The 22943-nt window shown below is 45.9% G+C and overlaps 1 protein-coding gene and 1 long non-coding RNA gene across 5 annotated transcripts in view; one reads left to right on the forward strand and one right to left on the reverse strand.

Annotated features, from left to right (window-relative positions):
* KSR2 (kinase suppressor of ras 2) overlaps positions 1 to 22943 on the reverse strand; it is a 497446-nt gene that overhangs the window by 16952 nt on the left and 457551 nt on the right. For all 4 annotated transcript variants that reach the window (XM_021923003.2, XM_021923002.2, XM_021923004.2 and 1 more), the window contains exons 15-16: positions 2242 to 2338; positions 1076 to 1209 (exon numbers count right to left, since the gene is read on the reverse strand). In XM_021923003.2, coding sequence (XP_021778695.1) covers positions 1076 to 1209; positions 2242 to 2338 — 231 coding nt within the window. The remainder of the gene's footprint in view (positions 1 to 1075; positions 1210 to 2241; positions 2339 to 22943) is intronic.
* On the forward strand, positions 4268 to 21244 carry LOC103876102. Its single transcript, XR_635190.4, has 3 exons — positions 4268 to 4379; positions 19250 to 19364; positions 20767 to 21244. It is a non-coding gene; the product is annotated as an uncharacterized LOC103876102 (long non-coding RNA).

The raw sequence follows: 22943 nt of genomic DNA on the forward strand, positions 1-22943 counted from the left end.
GTATCGTACAGCACAAACAAGATTCACTTTGTTGGCGTCCCTGCGGCATTCCTCAAAAAAAAAAAAAAAAAAAATCAGTGGTTCTCAAAAGCAGCTGAAACGGAAGTAAAATGAGAGAAACTGTGGGCTTTCTGAAGAGATGCACCATTTGTTACAAAATGCAGGATTACAAAAAGCATGCAGAGGTTTCAAGTGAGAGCAAGAGCGAGAGAGAGACAGCGAGAGAGCGAGACAGAGAGAGAGAGCACAGTTCAAATTAAAAGTCACAAGGGTAGACTTTCTGAATTATGGGTTATCTGAGATCAAGCTGGTTTTCACATGGCCAATTCAATGCAGCTTGCTCTAGGGTGAGTAGTGGCTGAGAGTTAATTACTTAACGACAGTTAATGATTCTCCTGGGTGATACTGGGAGGTATATGCAAATTAATACTAATTACAACAACTCAGCAGCAGCTACCCTTTGTGGAGCTTTTGAGGTGCATCAGACATTGGGTGGATGCTTGATGCTTGTCCTCATTTTATCCTCACAAGAACTGATTGAGGAAGACATCATCAAACCTACCACTTTTCTTGCAGACAAGGAAACTAAAGTTCAGAGACGTTGTTCGGCTTGATTAAAGTCGCATTTAATAAGTGGAAGGGCTGTGTCAGGCCATGGTTGCCTCTGACTTTAAACCCCTTGCTGTTAACTGTACTCTTCCTGTACTAAAATCAATTAATTCCTAAGAAAACTTTGAGCAAGGCCTCTTGGGTGATCTCAACTTCCAGGTGAGTACTTAGGGTTAGAGGAGAGCCCTCCAGTTAAATTCAAGGGTAGGGGCTTTGAAAGATCTGGGGATGCTCTGTGTCCAATCACACACACTCAAAGGCAAGACAGGTGAGCAAGGTGCTGGCCTCCCCATGGGGAAACACGGCATGGCCTTGGCATCCTGCATCAGTAGAGCAGCCGACCCACTCAGCTCAGCAACCTCAGGCCCAACCCTGAGTCTACGTCACTAAAGCCATTTGGACTAACTTCCCACCTCCTGACCATCATCTGTTAGGAAACTCTCCGGGTGCTCCCACCGCCTCTCACCTGCCAGCCTGCAGCACCCCAGAAATGCTGAAGAGTCCAAAGTCCGTGATGACCACTTTGCCGTTGTCGTAGAAGACATTCTTTGACTTGAGGTCCTTGTGCAGGATTCCCTTGGCATGGAGGTAGCCCATGCCCTGCAAGAAGCAAGGAACAGGGAGTTGCCAGAGAACAACCTAAGAGCTCGCTGCCACCCTGGCTTGAGTTCACATCCCTTGTCCTGAAGACTTGGCTCCCTGATGGGACCACACTCAACAGTGGCAGGGCCTGGGGTCTGACCATGGGTCCTGGGGGTGAGGTCGGGGAAGGCATGGCAAGCAGGAACAGGCAGGGCCCCCAAGACACAAATCCATTGCCACTCTCAGACCACAGAAAGGCCATCCCCATTTGCTCATCTGATTCCTGAAGAAGCAAAAGAGATCCCCAGGGAAAGGAATTCGACCAACCATTTTCATCCACTTCCCCTTTAAAGACTAACTCTTCTGCAAGACTACATAGTCAGACCTACTTAACCTATGCTGCTGCAGAAGGCACTGAGTTCCTAAAGAGATGTTCATAACTGCTCATTAAGAACAGAGAAGAGTGTATTGGAAGCCTCGTTCAAGGGCAAACATCTAGAGTTGCAGTGGTTTCTTTCTTTTTGCCTTTGTTAGCAGTCACATCGTTCCTCTTACAGCTTGGTCCTAACACCTCCAAATGAGAAATGAAAGCTTGAGTACAACTAATAAGGCACCTGCCAGAAAACACAGGATGTTCTTGTTTGTTTTAATCCAAAACAACACCCAACAATTTGATGTTTCCTTAGCAGCAGTGGAGAGAGACGGTTTCCACTCATGGGAATTTAAGGCCTCAAGGGATGGTGGATCCTAACCAAGAGGGCTGAATAGCTTGTATGTGACCCCTGGTCCTTGCATAGGTCCAAGTACCATAGCAATGAGACACCAGATGGAAACCAACCATTGGTGGATAGTTCCTACAGATCGTATCGAGGCAGAATTCTTACTTACACATGGCCTGGCATTTTTCAGGTCAAGTCTAATTTCTTTTAAGTCCAGATTGGTAGTCTGAAATCCAACCATGAATGTTAGGAGTCCTGGGGTTGGGGGGCTTCTCTGGGGAAAACTGGGTCTTTCTGAGATTTAGGTAGGAGGCCCTAGAGCCGACAGTACCTTCACAATTTCTTGAGCAATCTGCCTGGTTTTGTTGACATCCAAGACGATTTTGGCGTCCCTCACGACAGAATAGAGCGTCCGTCCCTTACAGAGGCTGAAAAGCAAAAGGACAAGAAAAATTAATGGCAGTCGTTCAGAAGAGGGTGACCCATGACAGTTACTTCAAGTGACAAATGATGGAAGAGGCACGTGGACACACTACTATTGTGCTTATGAGATAATAAGCCTGGGACTGGACTTCAGATCTGGTTCTGGGATGGAGATCTGGGAGGAAGTTCTTGTAGATTCTTTAGAAACTTGGCCAACGTGGCTGACCGACAAGGACACCCACAGAATCTAGCCTAGTCCAGAAATGGGTTTGCCATGTCCAGTCCATCCCAGAGGCTCACAGGTGGAAAGCAGCACATAAATCAACAACTTCTGGGTCCTCAGACACCACTCAGACAGTATTCTGTTGGCCATTCACACCAGCTGCATGCACTTGCCAGGAGTCAGTGTGTGAGGACAGTGATGAAAGACCAGTAAAGTGGTGGCTGATGTGTATTAAGTATCATCAGCAAACGATGCAGTCAATTGTTTGGACGGGGATGTGTAAACACCAGTAACACCACCCCCAAACCAGACGCCTGTCTAGCTAAAGAGTTTTTCAAACTATTTTCAGCCTCATTGAGTTCATTTCCAGGACCAGTAGTTTAAGATGAATGACAGGATGAAAAAGGACATTATGCAGTGAAAGTAACACCTTCTCATTTAGTCGCCTGTATGCTCATCCGTCCCGTTCCTCTGCAGTGAGTCCAATTCCCAGCACGCACAGAGCAGGCACCCACAAGCCGTCACTGAATGAATGGATTCTAGATTCATCATAGCACTCCCAGCCCCTAGCACTGTGACTGGCTCAGAGTATGCAATGTGGGCCAAAAGAAGAAAGAACGTCACTGTGAAAATTAATTTTCCATCTCCATCAAAATCACTGTTTGAATCTTCCTCTTTTAACCTACGACGTTATTGCTAAAATACTCCTGGCATTGTGTTCATCCATTTGGTATTTACTGAGCCCTTGTCGTGTACTGGGCTTTGCTGAGATTGTATGTCCTGTGATTGAAGCAAGAACGCTGGTATCAGAGGGATCTCAGTTAGAATCCCAGCTGTGCTCCTTACTTACTGTCTTGAGATGGGTTACCTCACCTCTCTGGGCCTCAGTTTCCTCATCGACCAAAGGAAACTAATAATACTTAACCCTGTAGTTGAGTATGAGGATTGAATGAAATACAGAGTTGGAAACAGGCCTTGGCATCCAGTGGGAAGTATAGCACAGTGGTTAGGAGCATGGGGACTTAGAGTAGGACTAAGGGGTTAGAATCCTGATCTGTCATTTAGTGGCTGTGTGACCTTGGGCGGGTGCATTAACCTCTCTGAGCTTCAGTTTTATTGTCTACAAAATGGGGCCAACAGCTCCTGCCTTTCTGAGTTGTTAGGAGAATCACATGAAACCAGGCATGTAAAGGTATAGGCACCTCTCTTTGCCTAGTACATTTCATGGTAACTTTCCATGAGATCACTGGCTATTGTAAGAAGTTGTAAGTGATTAACAAAATAGTAAACAGACACACATACACTTGTGCAAATATATATAAGTGATATATCTATATATATATCACACTGTTTATCTGTCCACCCATCCGTATACTCTTCTAAAATGCTACTGATAGCCACCCATGATCTTTAACATTTTTTTCTTCATCTGCTTAAGGTGAAGTCCCCAGGTAGCTGACTCACAGAAAGTCTGATTCACGTGTCCGAGGAGGTCACCCAGCCAGCTGGCAGGAGGCAGCCCAGAATGAGTCAGGGCTGGCCCCGCATCCCCTAGGTTGCTGTCCCAGGCAGGGTGTTTGCTGTGGCTGCTGGAGCAGAGGTGGAGGAAGGGTGGGCAGAGCAGCCAATTAGTCCATGTTGACATTTCAATATTTGAGACCGTGGGCGGATTCCCTCCCCTGGATACTTTGTTCCTGAACAGCCACCTACACTCATCACAGGCCAAAGCCCAGAAAGCACCCTCCCCACTGCAGACCAAAGAGCAAATCACCGCCAACAAGGCTCCAAGACTCCCCGGAGTCTCCTGCTCAGGGTAACTGCAGGTAAGTCTCAAGCTTCAGATTTCCACCCCTTGTCTTCTTTCCCTCCTTACGTCATCTTTCCCTTCAGCAGCTACTGGTCTTTGCTTCTCTCACTCCCATATGACCTCAGGAGCTTCTGGAGAAACCACTGCACCAGTTTGGCAAAGCTACTCAGGTGAAATATACATACAAATAATAACCTGATATGGTTTGGCTGTGTCCCCACCCAAATCTCACCTTGAATTGTAATAATTCCCACGTGTCAAGATCAGGGCCAGGTGGAGATAATTGAATTATGGGGGCAGTTTTCCCCATGCTGTTCTCCTGGTATTGAATAAGTCTTATGAGATCTGATGGTTTTATACAGGGGAGTTCCCCTGCACAAGCACCCTTGTCTGCTGCCGTGTAAGACGTGCCTTTGTTTCTCCTTTGCCTTCCACCATAATTGTAAGGCCTCCCCAGCCATGTGGAACTGTGAGTCCATAAAACCTCTTTCCTTTATAAATTACCCAGTCTCCGGTAGGTCTTTATTAGCAGCATGAAAACGGACTAATACAAATCTACAACTAGCAATTCTTCCTCTAAGTAAGTACCCAACAGATATGAATTCTCATATTCACCCCTACACACGCACTAGAATGTTAACAGCAACCTGTCTGTTGGAATCCCAAACTAGAACCAACCAGCAATGGATTGAATGTTTGTGTCCCCAAATCTGTATGTTGAAATCCTCATCCCAGTGTGATGGTATTAGGAGGTGGGGCTTTGGAAGATAATTAAGTCATGAGGGCGGAGCCTCATGAATGGGATTAGTGCTCTTTTAAAAGGGACTCCAGCCAGTTCTCTCACTCTTTCCCTGCCATATGAGGATACAAGGAGAAGTCAACAGTCTGGAAGACGGCCCTCCCCAGAATCTGCCCATGCTAGCACTGGATTGTTGACTTTTCAGCCTTTGGAACTGTGAGAAATAAATTTCTGTTGTTTCTTTCTTTCCTTTTTTTTTCTTTTTTTTTTGAGATAGAGTCTCCCTCTGTCATCCAGGCTGGAGTGCGGGGGCACAATCTTGGCTCACTGCAACCTCTGCCTCCCGGGTTCAAGTGATTCTCCTGCCTCAGCCTCCTGAGTAGCTGGGACTACAGGCACAATTTCTGTTGCTTCTAAGCCATCCAGTCTGCAGTACTTTGTCATGGTAGTCCAAACTAAGACGCAACCCAAATGTTCGTCAACAGAAAAGTGCATAAAATATGATATATACATATAACAAAATATGTTCATGCTGCACTATATAAAAATAACCAAACTACTGCTAACTGCAAAAAGCATGGATAAAGCTCACCAACATAATGTTGAGTGAAGGAAGCCTGACACCCAAGACTACTCCATTTATATAAAGTGCATAAGTAAATGAAACTGACCTAGGTGCTGGAAGTCAGCACAGTGATGGCCCTTGTGTGTGTGTGTAGCAGGCGGTGGTGCTGGAAGGAGCATTATTAGGGGGCTGGGGGAAGGCAGTGTTCTGTGTTTTGATTTGGGTGCTGGTTACATGGATACACTTAGTGGAAACTCACGGGGCTGTTCTTTTATGATCTGGATACTTTTGCAGGTATGTTATCCTTCCAACACATGTTTTAAAAAGTCATAGCCTGGGCAACACGGCAAGACCCCAATTCTACGAAGGATACACAAAAAAACTAGCCGTGTGAAGTGGCACATGCCTGTAGTCCCAGCTATTTGGAAGGCTGAGGAGGGAGGATCTCTTGAGTCCAGGAGGCAGAGGTTGCAGTGCATGGTGATTGCACCACCACAATCCAGCTTGGGTGACAGAGTGAGACCCTGTCTCAAAAAAAAAAAAACAGTAAGCAGGGAAAGAATTAACAATTAATATAATTAATATATGGTGTTGAAATCTGTAAAAAATGTAAAGCGGCACTGATACCCAAGGTATCCTTTTCTAAAGCCTTTACACAGTGAAGAGTATTTGCAGATGGGCAATGTCTACAGAGGAATTTGGGGCTCCAGGCCTGGCTGTGCCCACCTGGGTGTTTATCAAGAGCTAAGCTGGAGATAAGTTGAAGATGAAAGCTGAGCTTTAAAGATGAGCAGGCATCAGGCAGATGTCCAGGATGACTGAGGCTAGGATGGTCCCGGCAAGTCAGTTCAAGTGTCCACAGCAACTGCTCTGAGCTTGGAATTCCTCATGACTAATAATGGTGGCCTAAAAGCCACTCGCAGTGTGGGATGTGGGGAAAGGAAGGGAGAAGAGGATGAAAGTTTACTGAGCATGTGCTTGGGACCTATATCACCTCCATGATTCCTTCTAGCAATGCTGCAACCCCTATATATAATAGCAAACCCTATTATATCTATTTTATGGGTGAGGATATGGACACCCAGAGGCCCAGCTTGTGGATGCATAGCCTTGATGGGAACCCACTCCCAATCTTCTTCCTGTCTTCTCCTCCACTGTGTGGGTGCCCAGTTATCAGACACGATTCTTGAACCATTAATCAGGTATCACAGCTAAGGGAACAGAGGAGCACAAACTGAGTCCAAATCCTGACTCCAGCATTTACTACTTGCTGGGTGACCTTCAGATGTGACTTCAACCTCAGTTTCCATGTCTGTAAAATGGGTCCAGCAGAAACAATACAGGCTGACATGTCCTGGGCACATTCTATGTGCCAGGCAGCCTAAGGATAAGAGCCTTACAAAGTGGGTATTCTTGCTGTATCTCATTGATTCCAACTATGCACATTTCTAAAATCAGAATGTGTCCTGCAATCATTGACAGAGCATAGTTTCATGGGCACTGTATTTCTTTCTTTGTAGCACATAAAATAAATGGTGACTATTCTTTTCTTTGAAATGGGGTCTCACTATGTTGTCCAGGCTGGTCTCAAACTCCTGGGCTGAAGTGATCCTCCTGCCTCAGTCTCCCAAAGTGCTGGGATTACAGGCATGAGCCACTGCACCCAGCCTAAATGGTGAATATTCTAATTGAAGGTATCTTCATGGTTCAATGAAGCATGGTATCAATCTCATTTTATAGATGACAAACTTGAGGCTCAGGGGTTAAGTAGAGCTGGGATGATTTTAATTTAATGTGTAAAAGTTGTATATATTTATTGTGTACTACATGGTGTTTTGATATATGTATATATGTGGAATGGCTAAATGAAGCTATTTCATTTATGCATTATCTCACATTTTTTTGTGTGTGGTGAGAACACTTAAAATCTACTCCCTCAGCAATTTTCAAGCATATAACATATTGTTATTGATTATAATCACCATGATGTTCGATAGATCTCTTGGCTTGTTCCTCCTGTCTAAATGAAGTTCTGTGTCCTTTGATCAAAGTCTCTCCACTCCCCACACTCCCCAGCCTCTGGTAACCACCATTCTACTCAATTTCTATGACTGACTGTTTTAGACTCTACATATAAGTGAGATCATGTGATATTTGTCTTTTAATTTATGTATTTATTTTGAGACGGAGTCTCACTCTGTCACCCAGGCTGAAGTGCAGTGGCGCCATCTCAGCTCACTGCAACCTCCGCCTCCTGGGTCTAAGTAATTCTCTTGTCTCAGCCTCCTGAGTAGCTGGGATTATAGGTGCCTACCATCACACCCAGCTAATTTTTGTATTTTTAGTGGAGATGGGGTTTCACCATGTTGACCAGGCTGGTCTTGAACTCCTGACCTCAGGTGATCCCCCCCCCCCCCATCTCGGCCTCCCAAAGTGCTGGGATTACAGGCCTGAGCCACCACACCCGGCTGTTATTTGTCTTTTTATGCCTGCCTTATTTCACTTAGCATAATGTCCTCCAGGTTCATTCATGTTGTCACACATGATAGGATTTCCTTCTTTTTTTAAGGCTGAATAACATTCCATTGCATTTATATGCCACATTTTCTTGATCCATTCATCTGTTGATGGATTCGGGTTGATTCCATATCTTGGCTATTGTGAAGAGGGTTACAATGAACCAGGGAGCACAGATCTCTCTTCGACATGCTGATTTCCATTCCTTTGGATAAATACCCAATCGTGGAATTGCAGGAACTGGGGTTTTAATGCAGGCCACCTGGATCTGGAGGCTATGTTCTTAAAACCCATCTTTTGCTTCTTAGCAACTTTCTCTGAGTCTCTGGCATGTCATAAGCCCTCAGAAAGTGGTAGCTGTAATGTCACTATCCCCATCGCCTATGGCAATGAAGATTAATGAGGACTGCTGGTAGTACAGTCCATCTGGAGGTCAGTAGAAAGTGTTTTAGTGGCTCAATAGTGTATTTAGTACCTCTCTAGCTTCTAGTACACACACGCACATGCACCTCTCGGTATCTCTCTACACCAAAAATCATCTTTCTCCAAGAAGAGGGGCAAGGCCTGGGAATTCCCCATCTTATCTGCAGGTACCCCACCTGTCCCAGCCTGGCCTCAGGCAATACCCACAAGGCTGCCCTTTGAGCCCCTATCTCAGGTGACACAGAGAGCCTTTGGCTAAGATGGCACTGTGGGTACGAGATGTTTATTATAAACCAACCTAAAAGGGGCTTGTCAGAAACAATGAGATAAAACCATCTAGAAGGTTTGTCTCTGAGGGCCTCTGTCCAGACTGGCTCATTCTGCCAAAACAGTGGCTGGGACAGAAGCCTGGATGCCTGTGGCAGCCATGTCCTTTCCCTCCTCCAAACGCCTCACCACCAAGCCCAGGCACCCGGGCCAGGTGTGAACAGTGGGGAGCAGGGGCTTTTCTGGGAGCAGCCACCTCTGAGGACTGATACCCTGGCTCCCAGCCCAGCTCTGTCACCCCAAGCCCCCATGGCCTTGGGGCACACGCATCTCATGGGGGCACAGGCTCTGCCTCTATAACCAGGAGTGTGGTGAACTGAATAATGGCTCCAAAGATGTCCACATCCTAATCCCTGGAACTGGTGAAAATTTACCCTACATGGCAAAGGGGACTTTGCAGAAGTTATTGAGTCATACTCTTGAGACACACAGATTAGCCAGGCGGGCCAGATGGATGTCACAAAGGTCTTCAAATGCAAAGGGGGAGACAAAAGAGAGAGGCAAAAGGAGATCTGATAGAAGAGGGAGCTGGATGGATGTGATGGGGGAGGACTCAACCCACCATCACTGATACTGAAGATAGAGGAGGGGGCAACAAGCCGAGGAATGCAGGCAGCCTCTAAAAAGCTGGAAAAGGCAAGAAAACGGATTCTCCCCTAGAACCTCTAGAAGGAGCATAGCCCTGCCAACATCCTGATTTTAGCTCCATGAGACCCACTTTGGACTTCTGACTTTCAGAACCATGTTCTCGTTTGTTGTTTGAAGCCACTAAGACAGTGGGGCAGTAAGTGCTGCGCCGTGAGCAGGTGTGAGGTTGAGATGAAAGCACGCAAGTGCTTCGTCCAGTGTCCAGCTACAGCGTCTACTCCTTCACCAGCTGCTCGTATTATCACTAATAATATTACCATGAATATTATTGCTAATAAGATTTTTCTTCCTGAATGATGACAACGGTTCCTCACTGTCTCTCTGGCTTCCCCAATTCATTCTCCATCGGTACTATGAGCAACTGCTTCAAAACGCAAAACTGATCCGGTCACTCCACTGCTACAATGACTCCACAGTGCTCTCTGGATAGACACCGGAGTCTCCCAGTGCCTGGAGGTCCCATGTAGTCTGGCTCCTACACACCGTTTTCCCTCTTCTCATATGACTCTCCCTGTCATTCATGGAGTTCCAATCACACCAGCCCACCTCCGAACCTTTGCCTCTGCCATTTCCTTGGCCTGCAATGCTTTTCCCACTTGCCTCAAAAGCCTCCCATGGCCTCTCCAACTAGGTCACTCCCTCCAGTAGGTCCCTGAAGCACTGTGGACTCTACCTTTGCAACACCTGTTGTGGTTGTAATTGAACAGGTGTTGCCTGGAGCCTATGATGATGAACTGTCTCCCCACTGCAGACTGTAAGCCTTAAGAGGGCAGTTATATGGTTTGACTGTGTCCCTACCCAAATCTCAACTTGAATTGTATCTCCCAGAATTCCCATGTGTTGTCGGAGGGACCCAGGGGGAGGTAATTGAGTCATGGGGGTGAGTCTTTCCTGTGCTATTCTTGTGCTAGTGAATAAGTCTCATGAGATCCGATGGGTTTATGAGGGGTTTCTGCTTTTGCTTCTTCCTCATTTTCTCTTGCTGCTGCCATGTGAGACTTGTCTTTTGCCTCCTGCCATGATTCTGAGGCCTCCCCAGTCATGGGGAACAGTAAGTCCAATTAAACCTCTTTTTCTTCTCAGTCTTGGGTAGGTCTTTGTCAGCAGGGTGAAAATGGACTAATACGGGCAGGGACTGGGTTTATCTGGTTAATGTTACACATGTTATAATGTTAATGCTGAACACATGAATGAATGAATGAATGAATGAATGAATGGATGCAGTGCCCTAGGCTGCTTCCCACGGCCAGACCTTTCCTTCCAGTATTCCAGGGAGTGAGATCCCCACCATGGCGTGACAACCAACAAAACATAACAGCTTCTTTGGGGGCCCGCACCTGTGGTCTCCTTTGCCACAGTCCTCACCACTCTGTAATGTACCACACCTGGTCTACTTCCTACATTTATAGCACCTACCTAGATCCCGTAGGTGTTTAAGCACTAGGCCAATGGTTAACAAACTTGAGCAGGCACTAGAATCTCCTGGGGAGCTTTGTTAAAACAAAGGTGGCCCTACCCCAGCCACCTTTAACCTGCGATGGAGTTTCTGATGTGCATTTCTAACAAGTTTCCAGATAATGTGGATGCTGGGGGTCCAGGGAACCCCACTTTGAGAACCACTGCTCAAGCCCATTCTCCTTTTGTGGAGGCCCAGAGGTCATCTGTTAAGTTCAAAATCCACTACATGGGTGCCAGAACGGTCCTGGCACCGTGTTCTAGGTGCAGAAGATATGTATGCACCACTGACCTAGTCCTTAATCCCACAAGCTGAAGGTCCAGTGGAGAAGGAAGGCAGTAAACAAGCAAATAAATAAGACTTCAGAGAGGTACCAGTGCTGTAAAGAGAATGCAGAGACTTATTGGATAGAGAGTAGATGGAGCTGGGGGCATCTTTAGCCAGAGTGCCCACGGAAAGCCACTCTGGGGAGGTCATCTTTATTCTGAGAGCTGAATGAAGAAAAAAGCCAGGCATGTGGAAATCTGGGGAGAGAACCCCAAGCTGGGGAAACCAGCCAGTGCAAAGGCCCTGAGGTAGGACAACGTGTGGCATGCTTGAGTAACACCGGCAAAGGCCATCTGGCTGGAATCCAAAGAGTGTCTCCCAGTGGTAGCTCTCTACAGGTGTTTACCTTCCAAATAAAATACACAGAGAGCTGGGTGCAAATAGTCCGTGGTGCTGCCTGACTTGAGCTCACAAGGCAGTTGGTTTCAAAGTCAGCTGTTATTTTAAAAAACACTCGAGCTGTCAGAGGGATTTACAACCCCTCTGCGGCCCCCTCCCTTTCAAGCATTCCCCACTTCTCACAACTCAAATCCCACTTAATTGTCCCATGCTCTTCCCCCCTCCCTTGAGCAAATAAATCACATTCCAAGTGACAGGTCGCACACTCCATCAAATTCCAGCCTCCGGCAATCTCTAACTTCCAAGTTGCTCATGAATCTAACGCTCAAGATATTAAACCTTGGGACTCTGGGGCTTTATAATCAAAAATGCCAGGTTAGCTTCCTATAAAAATGGGACATGCCAGAAAGCAAGTGAGAAATGCCAGCTGTCTGCCACCTGCTTAACTCAACGTGTGTCCAGGAAATGAAGAGTTATAGAGTTCCATTAAGTAAGGGGCTGGCTGGGGAAGGCTCACATCCTAGCCAGACAAGAAAGATGACAATGGCCTGCCAGGCATCAGAATATGCAAAGACAGAGCCTAGTTGCCCATGAGGGCACTGAGCTTTTGTTAATGCAGGCCCTCCCTCCCCTCCTCCAGCCTCTGATATTGCTGCAAGGCTCAGAGAAGTGGGGAGGGAAATTCATATAAATACAAGTGGGCAGATCTTGAATGATTGCAAGGTGAAGAATACTGAATCAGATGTGCAGCCCTACCCTTAGGAGATGCTGAGAAAATATGATGCAGCATTGGGGAAGAGCATGTCTCAGGGTATCTTTGGACAGTGTTGACAACAGCGGGTCCCAGGCTGGACCCCACAATGTGACAGGAGGTAGAGGAATGCCAGGTTACCATTTCCCTGCAGTTCTTCCTGGAGTGACTTGGAGGCTCACACTTCCCAGTTGGCGTCCTGTGGGGTGGGAATACTCCCTCCCTATGAAGCCTAGACCAGAGAGGGCAGAAGGTCACCCAGATGCCCAGCAGCTTGGCGTCATACGGTCTGGGGCAGAAGGGATGGCCCCTAACGGGCAGAACCCCACATCTCAGTCTTTGAAGAGCCCAGAGCAGCCAGACTCTGACCTTTTGTTTGTTTGTTTGTTTTATTTTGTTTGTTGTTTTGGGGTTACAGTCTCCCTCACCAGCCATGGGATTTGGAGTTACTGGTGATCGTCCTGACTCACTGCAACCTCACCCCAGGTTCAAGCAATTCTCTACTCGGCCTAGAAGCGTAGACTCTCTTTCTGTCTTGCTAAATTCTTCCCCCCATAACTGAATCTGATTTTGCTAAGTCAAGAGATCAGAGGCGGCCGGGCCTTTGGTGGCTCATGCCTGTAATCCCAGCACTTTGGGAGGCCGAGGTGGGTGGGATCACAAGGTCAAGAGATGAACCATCCTGGCCAACACGGTGGGGAAACCCAACCCTGTCTCTACTAAAATACAAGAATTAGCCAAGGTGTGGTTGTGTGTACCTGTGGTCCAGCTACTCCAGAAGGCCGAGGCAGGAGGTACTTGGCAGGAACCTGGGAGGCAGGGGTTTGCCAGTGAGCCGGTCGCATCACTGCACTCCAGCCTAGGCAACAGGAGGGAGACTGTGTCTCAAAAAAAAAAAAAAAAAAAGGTCAGAGTCACAGCTGCTCTAGGCTCTTCAAAGGAGAACTTGAGATGGTTCTGCCATTGAGGGCCATCCTTCTGCCCCAGGCAGGTATGGCCTTAAGCTGCTGGGCATCTGGGTACGACCTTCATACCCTCCTCTGGTCTAGGCTTCATAGGAGGTATTCCCACCTCACAGGACGCCAACTGGGAAGTGTGAGCCTCCAAAGTCCTCCAGGAAGAACTGCAGGGAAATGGTAACCTGCATTCCTCTGCACCTCCTGTCACATTGTGGGGTCCAGCCTGGGACCCCCTGTTGTGGCTTACTGTCCAAAAGATACCCTGAGGGCAATATAACTTCCCCAATGCTGCATCATATTTTCTCAGCATCTCCTAAGGGTAGGGCTGCACATCTGATTCAGTATTCTTCACCTTGCAATCATTCAAGATCTGCCCACTTGTATGTATTATGAATTTGCCAGATCAGCCAACTCCTATTTATCACTTAATAGCTTTTATTAAATGTACTGCCCTTGGGGGAAAAAAATCAGTGTATTTTAAAGAGATACTTTCTGTCATTACCTTCTATCATTGCCAGATGGAAAGCTAGAATCCCTAACCCCAGGTACAAAGTAAAAATAAATACAATGAAAACAAACATACATTCAAAAACAAAGTGAAATCCTCGTTTGGCACTGTGGTCTGCCAACGGCCCTAAGGTTGGGGGCTCCTCTTTTTGTAAAAAAACAAAACAACAAAACTAGTTTAGCAAGTTAGAGTTAGAAAGGTATCAAGTACTAGCACTGAACAGAGATGCTTTCTTTTCTTTTTTTCTTTTCTTTTTGAGATGGAGTCTTGCTCTGTCTCCCAGGCTGCAGTGCAGCGGCACAATCTCAGCTCACTGAAACCTCCACCTCCTGGGTTCAAGCGACTCTCCTGCCTCAGCCTCCCAAGTACCTGGGATTACAGGCATGTATCACCATGCCTGGCTAATTTTTGTGTTTTTAGTGGAGACAGGGTTTCACCATGTTGGCCAGGCTGGTCTCGAACTCCTGACCTCAGGTGATCCACCTGCCTTGGCCTCCGGAAGTGCTGGGATTATAGGCATGAACCACTGTGCCAGGCCAAAGACTTTTGCCTTATTGTCACAATGATGGTGTGTGCAGGTGACAAGAAGGACTGACTGCTTGAATGAGCTGACATTCTCATGAGACAATATGCAAATAAAATAATAATAATAAATGCAAATTATAATTAGGGCAATAGAGAAACAAACTAGGTGCTAGGTGCTTCCATTAATAGGATCACCGGGGTAGGTATCTCAGGAGAGGCAGCAGGGCCCCCCTTCCTACCACCCTGTGTTGTTTCAAGGCAAAGACTCTGCATTAACTTGGGACAACTTCTAGCCTGATACTCCTTATCAAATCCCTCCACGCAGGGCAGCACCATCCTGTTTAGGATGATGACCATCTTTAGAGGGCCTACCAGGATGCCAGGCACAGAGGTGAAAGGTTTCCGAGCAGCACCTCGTTATATGCTCCTTTTAACTCTCTAAAGTGGGTACAGACCAGGAGACTGGGACAGTAAGTCAGCCTAGTTAGGAGCATATACTTCAGAATCAGAACCAACTGAGACAATGTGCCACTTCCTGGCTACGTGATTTTGGGCAAGTTACCGAAAACCTTTGGAACTCACAGTGCTTTGTAACCTCTGAGGTGGGGACGTACAGTCTGAACCGAATTCATATTCCAAGGGGCTCCGCCTTGCTTTGGAGATTCCCTAGCTGTTATTTTTTGAGGGTGGGAAATAAGCAACTTGCCACTTCCATCTTTTGCACAGGTGCGTGTGATCTTTATGTCCTATTTTAATACCCACTACTCAGCAGTACTTGCAGGTTAAATGAGATAAGATGATGGTCTCCGTTGATGGAGTTTTCTCCTGCAAGGGACTGCCCTGAGAACTTCTCACACCATCTCCCCTAGTAGGAGAGACACGATTTATAAATGAAGAAATTCATGCACAGGAAGGTAAAAATTACCTGCGCCAGGGTCCCCCAGTGAGTAGGCAACAGGGTCAGGATTTGAGTTCAGGACTCAAACCTTCACCTCTTTTCAGGATTTCATAAGATCCCCGGGAAAAGATGACTTAGCAGAGCAGGTGACTCCGGAGATTCAGAGAGCCTGACCTCTGAACCCTCATTTGCCCATTGAGCTCAGCTGAGACTACCCCACTCCAACTGTAGGCCTTTCCTTCCACCCTCCAAATTCAGGGCAGGGCCATGTTAGTCCTTATCATGCATTTGCTGCTTCTGTTTGGGAATTCCCAGCTGCTACTCAGAGACAAGCAAAGCAGGCTGCAGGTGGCTAGAGCTAGAAGGTCTCCAAGCTGCTGGATGCATCCTTGTCCACACTGGCCCAGGGGAGGGGCCGAGGAAACAGAGGAATAAATGACTCCTCTTCTCTGTTTTCTTGGGGATATGCGTCCGGCGTCCCCTGTAGCTGGGGAGGGCTGTGTTTCATGCCAAGTGATACAATTTGGCTGTGTCCCCATCCAAACCTCATCTTGAATTGTAGCTCCCATGATCCCCATGTATTGTGGGAGGGACCCAGTGGGAGATCATTGAATCGTGGGGGCAGGTCTTTCCTGTGCCATTCTCGTGTTAGTGAATAAGTCTCACAAGATCTGACGGCTTTATAAAGGGGAATTTCCCTCCGCAAGTTCTCTTCTCTTGTCTGCCGCCATGTGAGATGCGTCTTTCACCTTCTGCCATGATTGTGAGGCCTCCCCAGCCATGTGGAACTGTGTGTCCATTAAACTTCTTTCTTTTGTAATTGCCTAGTTTCAGGTATGCCTTCATCAGCAGTGTGAAAACGGACTAATACACCAAGATATGCTTGTACCTGCTGTCTTAACACATGAAATAGACCATGAGCCTAGCCCAGATCAAATTAGTAGTGAACTTTGAGCCTCTTCCATGAGCAAGGTACCACAGGGGCAAAAAGACCAAATAGACCCCTGGTCCTTCGCTCTAGGGCTAGACATCAAAGGATATCAACACACTGAGTTCTTTTTGTTGACTCACCAGAACCACACTTATGTTTCAACTCAACAGTAGCCTGAATTACTGTTTTAAAAACTGTACACATATATCACCTAATTCATATGCATTAAAAATCCAGGGAGAGGATAGCCCCCAGGGTGTTAGCAGAGCTATCTCTGGCTACTGGGATTAGGAGGTTTTATAAGGTTTTTTTTTTTCCCTTGCTGCTTATCTTTCTTTCCTAATTTTTCCTCCAACAAATGCATGTTCCTTTTGTAAACTGAGAAAAAAAGGAAGAAATGAAAACACCTCTGACTTCTGACTAGAGTAAAACCAGACATATATGTTTATTCTGTAGACAGTTTGGAAAATATTGAGCCGGTGGGGAACTGAAATGAGAAAGTGGAGTCTGAACCAAATTCATACTCCAAGTAGCTCAGCCTTGCTCTAGAGACTTCATGGTGGTTACTCTTTGAGGACTGGAAGCATTTTTGTACCTTCTGTCTTTTCAACAAGGTTTAGCCCACTCTGGTCCTTTTTGGAAGTGGGCACACAACAAATGCTTGGTGATTACTGAAAACCTAATAACACTCTTGGCCCAGGAAAGTTCAGTCCCTAATGAGGAAGACAGAATTTACTGTTCAATTTTTTTTTTCTTTCTAATAACTGTGTAGCTGGTAAGAGACAAAAGGGCAGGTAGATGCGTGGTAGGCATAACCTCCACCTCCAATGGCTGTGTTCTTTCCACCCATGGGCCCCACAGCCCAAGAGGGCACAGGAAGGGAGGCTGAGGACACTGGGAGGAGGGCCTGTGTAAGGCAGTTAGCCAGGGTGACGTGTGGGGGGCACTGCTCCCTTCTGCCATTGAGGCTGAGTCAACCCTGGACCTGTGGGTCAGGTCTGATCCTTGGTGAAGGGAGATGGAAAGATAAGGAGAAGGAGATGGAGATGGAGGTAAGAGGAAGAGGAGGCTGGGAAGGTATCTGAGCATGGAAACTACCTGGCCATGGTGTAAGACAACACATGTAGAAGAGAGAACAGGCATAGAAATGTTTTGAACTCAGGTTGTAGTCTAACGTTAGGAATTACTGGATCTGCTACTTTCATGGGGGAGATGGAGAAACCAGATTGCAGAAGGGGGTTGGAATTTCCCAAGGTTGTGTTTTGAGTGACACAGCCTGGCTGCAACCCAGCTTTGTCTGAAGCTAAACCCAATGCTTGTAGACATAGAGCTATGCTGCCTTCTCAGAATAATGATGGCATTTGTGAACCTCCCCATGAGGACTCTGCTGAAGGTTTTACATAAATTATCTCTATAGGTTGTAGTTCTAACCTAACCCCATGAGGCAGGTGTTATTCCTATCCAACAGATGAGGAAACTGAGACTCAAAGAGTTCAGGTCATTTGCCAAGGTCATACAGCTAAGATATATGAGGCAGAACTGGCATTCTACCCTCAGTCTATTTGATACTAGGGTCTTAACCACTAAGCTACACGGCCTCTTTGGAAGTGGAAGGAACAAAGGCTGAGGAACAAGGGAATCGAAGTTTTCCAAGCTCCTGAGACAAGCCTTGTACTCATTCTACCCACACAAGAGCCCCGAGGGGGAACTTTTCATCCTCCCATCCCTCCAATGAGGAAGTAGTGGCTCAAGAGGATGAATGACTTGCCCAGTAATCTTCTCTGCCAGGACGTGCAGCAGGAGCTGGGTCCAGTTTGCCCAAAGCCACTGGGCCTTCCACTGCCTCCCCCTTTTCTGAGAAGGCTTCCAGCACTGGGCCACCCCAGCACATGCCCAACTAGCCCACTATTCAGACTGCTGCAGGTCAAGGGTTTGCAGAGTGTAGAATTTGCAAAAGTGAAGATACTGAGGCTTGCTAGAACCAGGATTCTGAGACGGGAGTTGCAAACTATGGCCCACGGACCAGATGTAGCCCAAAGCCTGTTTTTTGCATGACCCATTAGCTAAGAATAATTTGATACTCCTTTAAATGGTTGAAAATTTTCAAAAGAAGAGTAATATCTTGTGCCATGTGAAAATTATATGAAATTCAAATGTCAGTGTTTACAGTAAAGTTTGATTGGAAGACAGCCATACCTTTGTTTGCAAATTGTCTATAGATGCCTTCATGTTAAAATAGCCGAGTTAAGGAGTTGTAACAAAGACCATATGGCAAAGCTGAAAATATTTACTATCTAGCCCTTTACAGAAAAGGTTTGCTGACCCCTGCTCTAAGAAATCAGGGTGGAGCCAATAGAAATTGGGCTACTTAAACTAGAAGGGCTTTCTTCAATTTCAGCCATTCTCCTCTGCATTGGGGTGTGGTTAAGGTCACATGGATTTTCCATTCATTCACTTGCTCACTCAGTCAACCATTTATGCTTCTATGCATGTGCTGAGCTAACACTTCCAGAGCCCTGCCAGGCACTGTGCCAGCTGTGGGGACACTGAGTCTGGTGGGCAGGCACACATTACTTGAGAAAGTGCCGGCAAGTGTCATAGGTCCAGGGACAAGGTTCTGCTTAGGATTGAGTTGGGCTAAAGACGGAGAAGGAACTTGAACTCAGGCCAGTGCAGATGCAGCCAAATAAGGGAGTTTATCTGCAAGCCTGTGTTATGCAAGGTGGAGACAGACTGAACTACCCGCTGCCACCCATCAGGGAGAGGCATGCCCCAGCCACACAATCACTCAAACGTGGAAGCATATGTCAAGTCCATGTTTTCTGCCTCTTCCTTTCCCTAATTCCCGGCCCATATTCCTATATCACACCCTCACAGAGCCTTCCCAGGCAGCTCCTGGACATTAAATTAGCTGGACAAATGTTCACCCAAGTGAGACAAATGCAAAATTGCTTTAGAATGCCGTTCTTACAGACCACTGACTTCAAAACGGCCATCGGGAGAAAATGACCTGACCCACTGTCACCACATAGGGAATCACTGTAACTGAATCAAAAGCCACAAGTGTGACCTATGTCTGCCCACACAGGTATGTACATGGGCATTCTTGTTTCTGAGTGCAAGTGTATGTCTGCCTCTGTGACTATATGCACACATGAACACATGCAAAGACATGTCAATGTATGCATGTGCATGACTGTAGGTGCAAGTGTGTGCACATATGTATGTGCATTCACATGTGTAGGGGTCTTTGCATTTATGTGTACATCTATGTCTATGTATCTATATGTTTTTTTGTGACCTGACTTGGGGACAGCAATATGGGTACCATCATGCCAACTGCAGAACTGACCTTTCTCATCCCTCAGAAAGCACTCTGGGTCTGCATTTTCCCTGGACTTTGAAATGCTCCAACAAGAAAACCAATTCTTTGTCTAAAACTGGAACTTCAGGTTGCCTAGGGGTGGGGGAAGTTGGGAGGAGGGTAGTGGGGAATGACTGGTAATGGGTATCAAATCGATTCTGTTTTTTGAGGAGAGAAAATGTTCTAAAATTAGATTTTGGTGATAGTGGCACAATTTTGTTAACATACTAAAAACTGTGTGTACACTTTGAGTAAACTTTAGGGTATATACATGATATATCAATAAAGTTGTTTTAAAAAAGAAAAAAACAAATGGAAGTTTACAAAAATCCCAACTCACTTCTTCCTGTTGCTTTTGCTGAGGAGCCCTGAGCTGGGCAATGGGTAAAAATAAAACACCCTGATTTCACAGCTTTGTCAACCAGGGAAGGAATTTCCTCCAGTTTCAACAACCCATGCCTCTGCTGGCCTGACAGCAAAGAACATTTCTGTGCTTTGCCCTTGAAGCTTTGTAAATAGAACTTGAAGGACCTACGAGATTTGAGGAGGCCTCGGTGTGTGTGTGGGGGGGGGGCGGCGGCAAGATACTGGGTTGGACATTGAGAGGAAAACAAACTACCATTTCACTATCGCAAGAGGAATGGAGAAAAATCGAAGCCAGGGTAGTGTGCTGGCAGGAATCATTTCTTTTAGAAGGAGGAACAGAAATGAGAGTGGAGAGGGGAGAGAACTTATTAGGGGAGACAGTAGCACCTAGAGGTTAGGAGCTTGGAATTTGAAGTCACAGCCAGGTTTCAGACCCAGTCTTGATACTCTTTACCTATGAGCTTTTGGGAAAGTTGCTTAAAATCAATGCAGGTAGACAGACCAGAATCTATGTCATAGGTCTGGAAGGGTTAAATTAGAAGATCCATGTGGCAGAGACAACACCAGTGTTCATCAGATCTTGCTCCATGTTGCTCCTAGGCACTCGGGAGACTACGCTTTTCAATCTCTTTGCAGTTATGTTGCATATGTGACTGACCCTGGCCAATGAAAAGCAGGATGTTTTTGTTGGCCTGGTTGGGGTATATTAAAGTGCATTGCTCAATCCCCACTTTCTTTTCTTGTGCCACCCATGACCAAGGAGGCTCCAGGATGATATGCAGACCCACTAGATCAGAACAGCCTGAATCCCTGAGTGACTGCATGGAAGAGAGCTGCCCTGGAGGATTGCCCAACCTACAGCCAACTTTACAGGAGTGAGAAATAAACGTTCTGAGTATGGAGAAATAAATGTTTACAGAGATTTTAGGGTTGTTTGTCATTGCAGTATAAGCCTCTCCCATCCTACCTAAAAGGACATGCAAAGAGGTTGGATCATCAAAAGCACTCAGTAAATATTGACAATTATGGCTGATTGGTGGGCCCCAAAATACAAAGTGAGTGAGGCCATGAGAAGAGAAGAGAGACAGGGACAATAGCAAAATCAACAAAAATAAGATACTGTAGCTAGGATCAAACTTCCACAATAAACATCACTATTTTGGGAAACCAAACTCTGGGATGGGAGTTGTATTTTCCTTTGTGTTGAAAAAACATAGTTCTTTTCCAAACACCCACAAACACTTACCTCTATTTGTACATAAATGGCCAGCACAATGATTTTAAAAACCATCAGGCAAATGGGAATCTGTGCTTGGTGAAATTCAATTTCATGTTTTTGTTAACAGCTTTCTCCTACTTCTCACAGAAAGCAAACCACTCTAGGGACGTGACCTCACCTCTCAATCATTTAAAAACAGAAAATAAATGTCCAGAGAGATTAAAAACATAGGTTCTGTGCCCCCAAACGTCATGTGACAATGTTGCATCTTCATGGGAAAGATGAAAACTCCATGTAATCCTATTACGATTATTTCCATTAGCCACCAAGCCTCACCTTGGTAATCTGTTTCAATTGAAAGTCCTGTCATTCCCCAAAACCCAGTTCAGAAGGTGCAGGGACAAAATATATGTTTGTGCCAATTTCTCAAAGATGGGCAAAAATCATCACTTGAGTTCATTTGGGATTCTTTTTTCCCTTAATCTCTTAACTCTAGGGCACTAAAAGAATTCTTTCCCAATGTTCACCTAGGTAATCTTGTCCTCTCAGGCCTCCTTAAATTCCATAGGAACTCTAGCTTCTATCTGTGAAGTTTTGAGGGTGAAGATATGGGGATCTTAATAAGCAAATGCTCAGCTACCTGGATATCCAAGGTTCCTGTGCTTTTGGATGCTCTGGGAAAGTTAGTAGGAGGGGGTGACTGGGACTGGTGCCACAGTGTATACAAAAAGAGTCAGGATCAGCCAGACTGTTCAAACAGCCCAGCACCAGAATCTTTTTAAAAAATCTTTGTTAAAATTTCAATAGCTTTTGAGGTACAAGTGGTTTTTGGTTACATGGATGTATTATACAGTGACAAATTCTGAGATTTTAGTGTACCTGTCATCTGAATAGTGTATGTTGTACCCAATATGTAGTTTTTTATCCCACACTCCCCCCTCCCATTTTCCCCCTTCTGAGTCTCCAAAGTCCATTACATCACTGTATGCCTTTGCATATTCATAGCTTAGCTCCCACTTATAAGTGAGAACATATGGTATTTGGTTTTCCATTCCTGAGTTACTTAATAATGGCCTCCAGCTTCATCCAAGTTGCTACAAAAGACATCATTTAGTTCATTTTTATGGATGAGTAGTATTCCATAGTGTATATATACTACATTTTCTTTATTCACTCATTGGTCAATGGACCAGAATCCTGACTTTGTGTCAGTCCTTATGCAGTCCTCTCACCAATGTGGAAGCTATCACATCATGTTGACCACACTGAAGGTGGGTGGGGAATAGCTGGTCCCATTGTCCCTCAAGGAAAAAGGTTTAACTCAAACCCAAGGGGCAGAACATGGTGGATGTTGCCCTCCCTCCAAGACCAAAACCCAAACGTTTTGCTTTCATGCCGTTGTATTTTTAACCAGATCACCCCAGCCTCTTGCTCAAACAGAATTGTGCTTCTGTTGCTTACACCCATGGAACCCTGGGCAAATAATAACATTTCCTGGAGTCTGATCTGTAAAACAGTGACAATCATATTCTCCTCTCAGGTTGCAAGCATCTAATAGTGTAAAGTATGTATAATGTGCTCAGCACACTGCATAGCACCTGAAAAGGTTCAACTATCCACTCTTATTTTTAATATTACTCATCCAGGAGAGTCAAGATACATTAGGCTTTGGTGTCCCGCACTGCACATCCCCCAGTTGGCACCATTTGCTCCAACTC

This window comes from Papio anubis, chromosome 9, assembly GCF_008728515.1.
Source record: "Papio anubis isolate 15944 chromosome 9, Panubis1.0, whole genome shotgun sequence".
Lineage (NCBI taxonomy): Eukaryota > Metazoa > Chordata > Mammalia > Primates > Cercopithecidae > Papio > Papio anubis.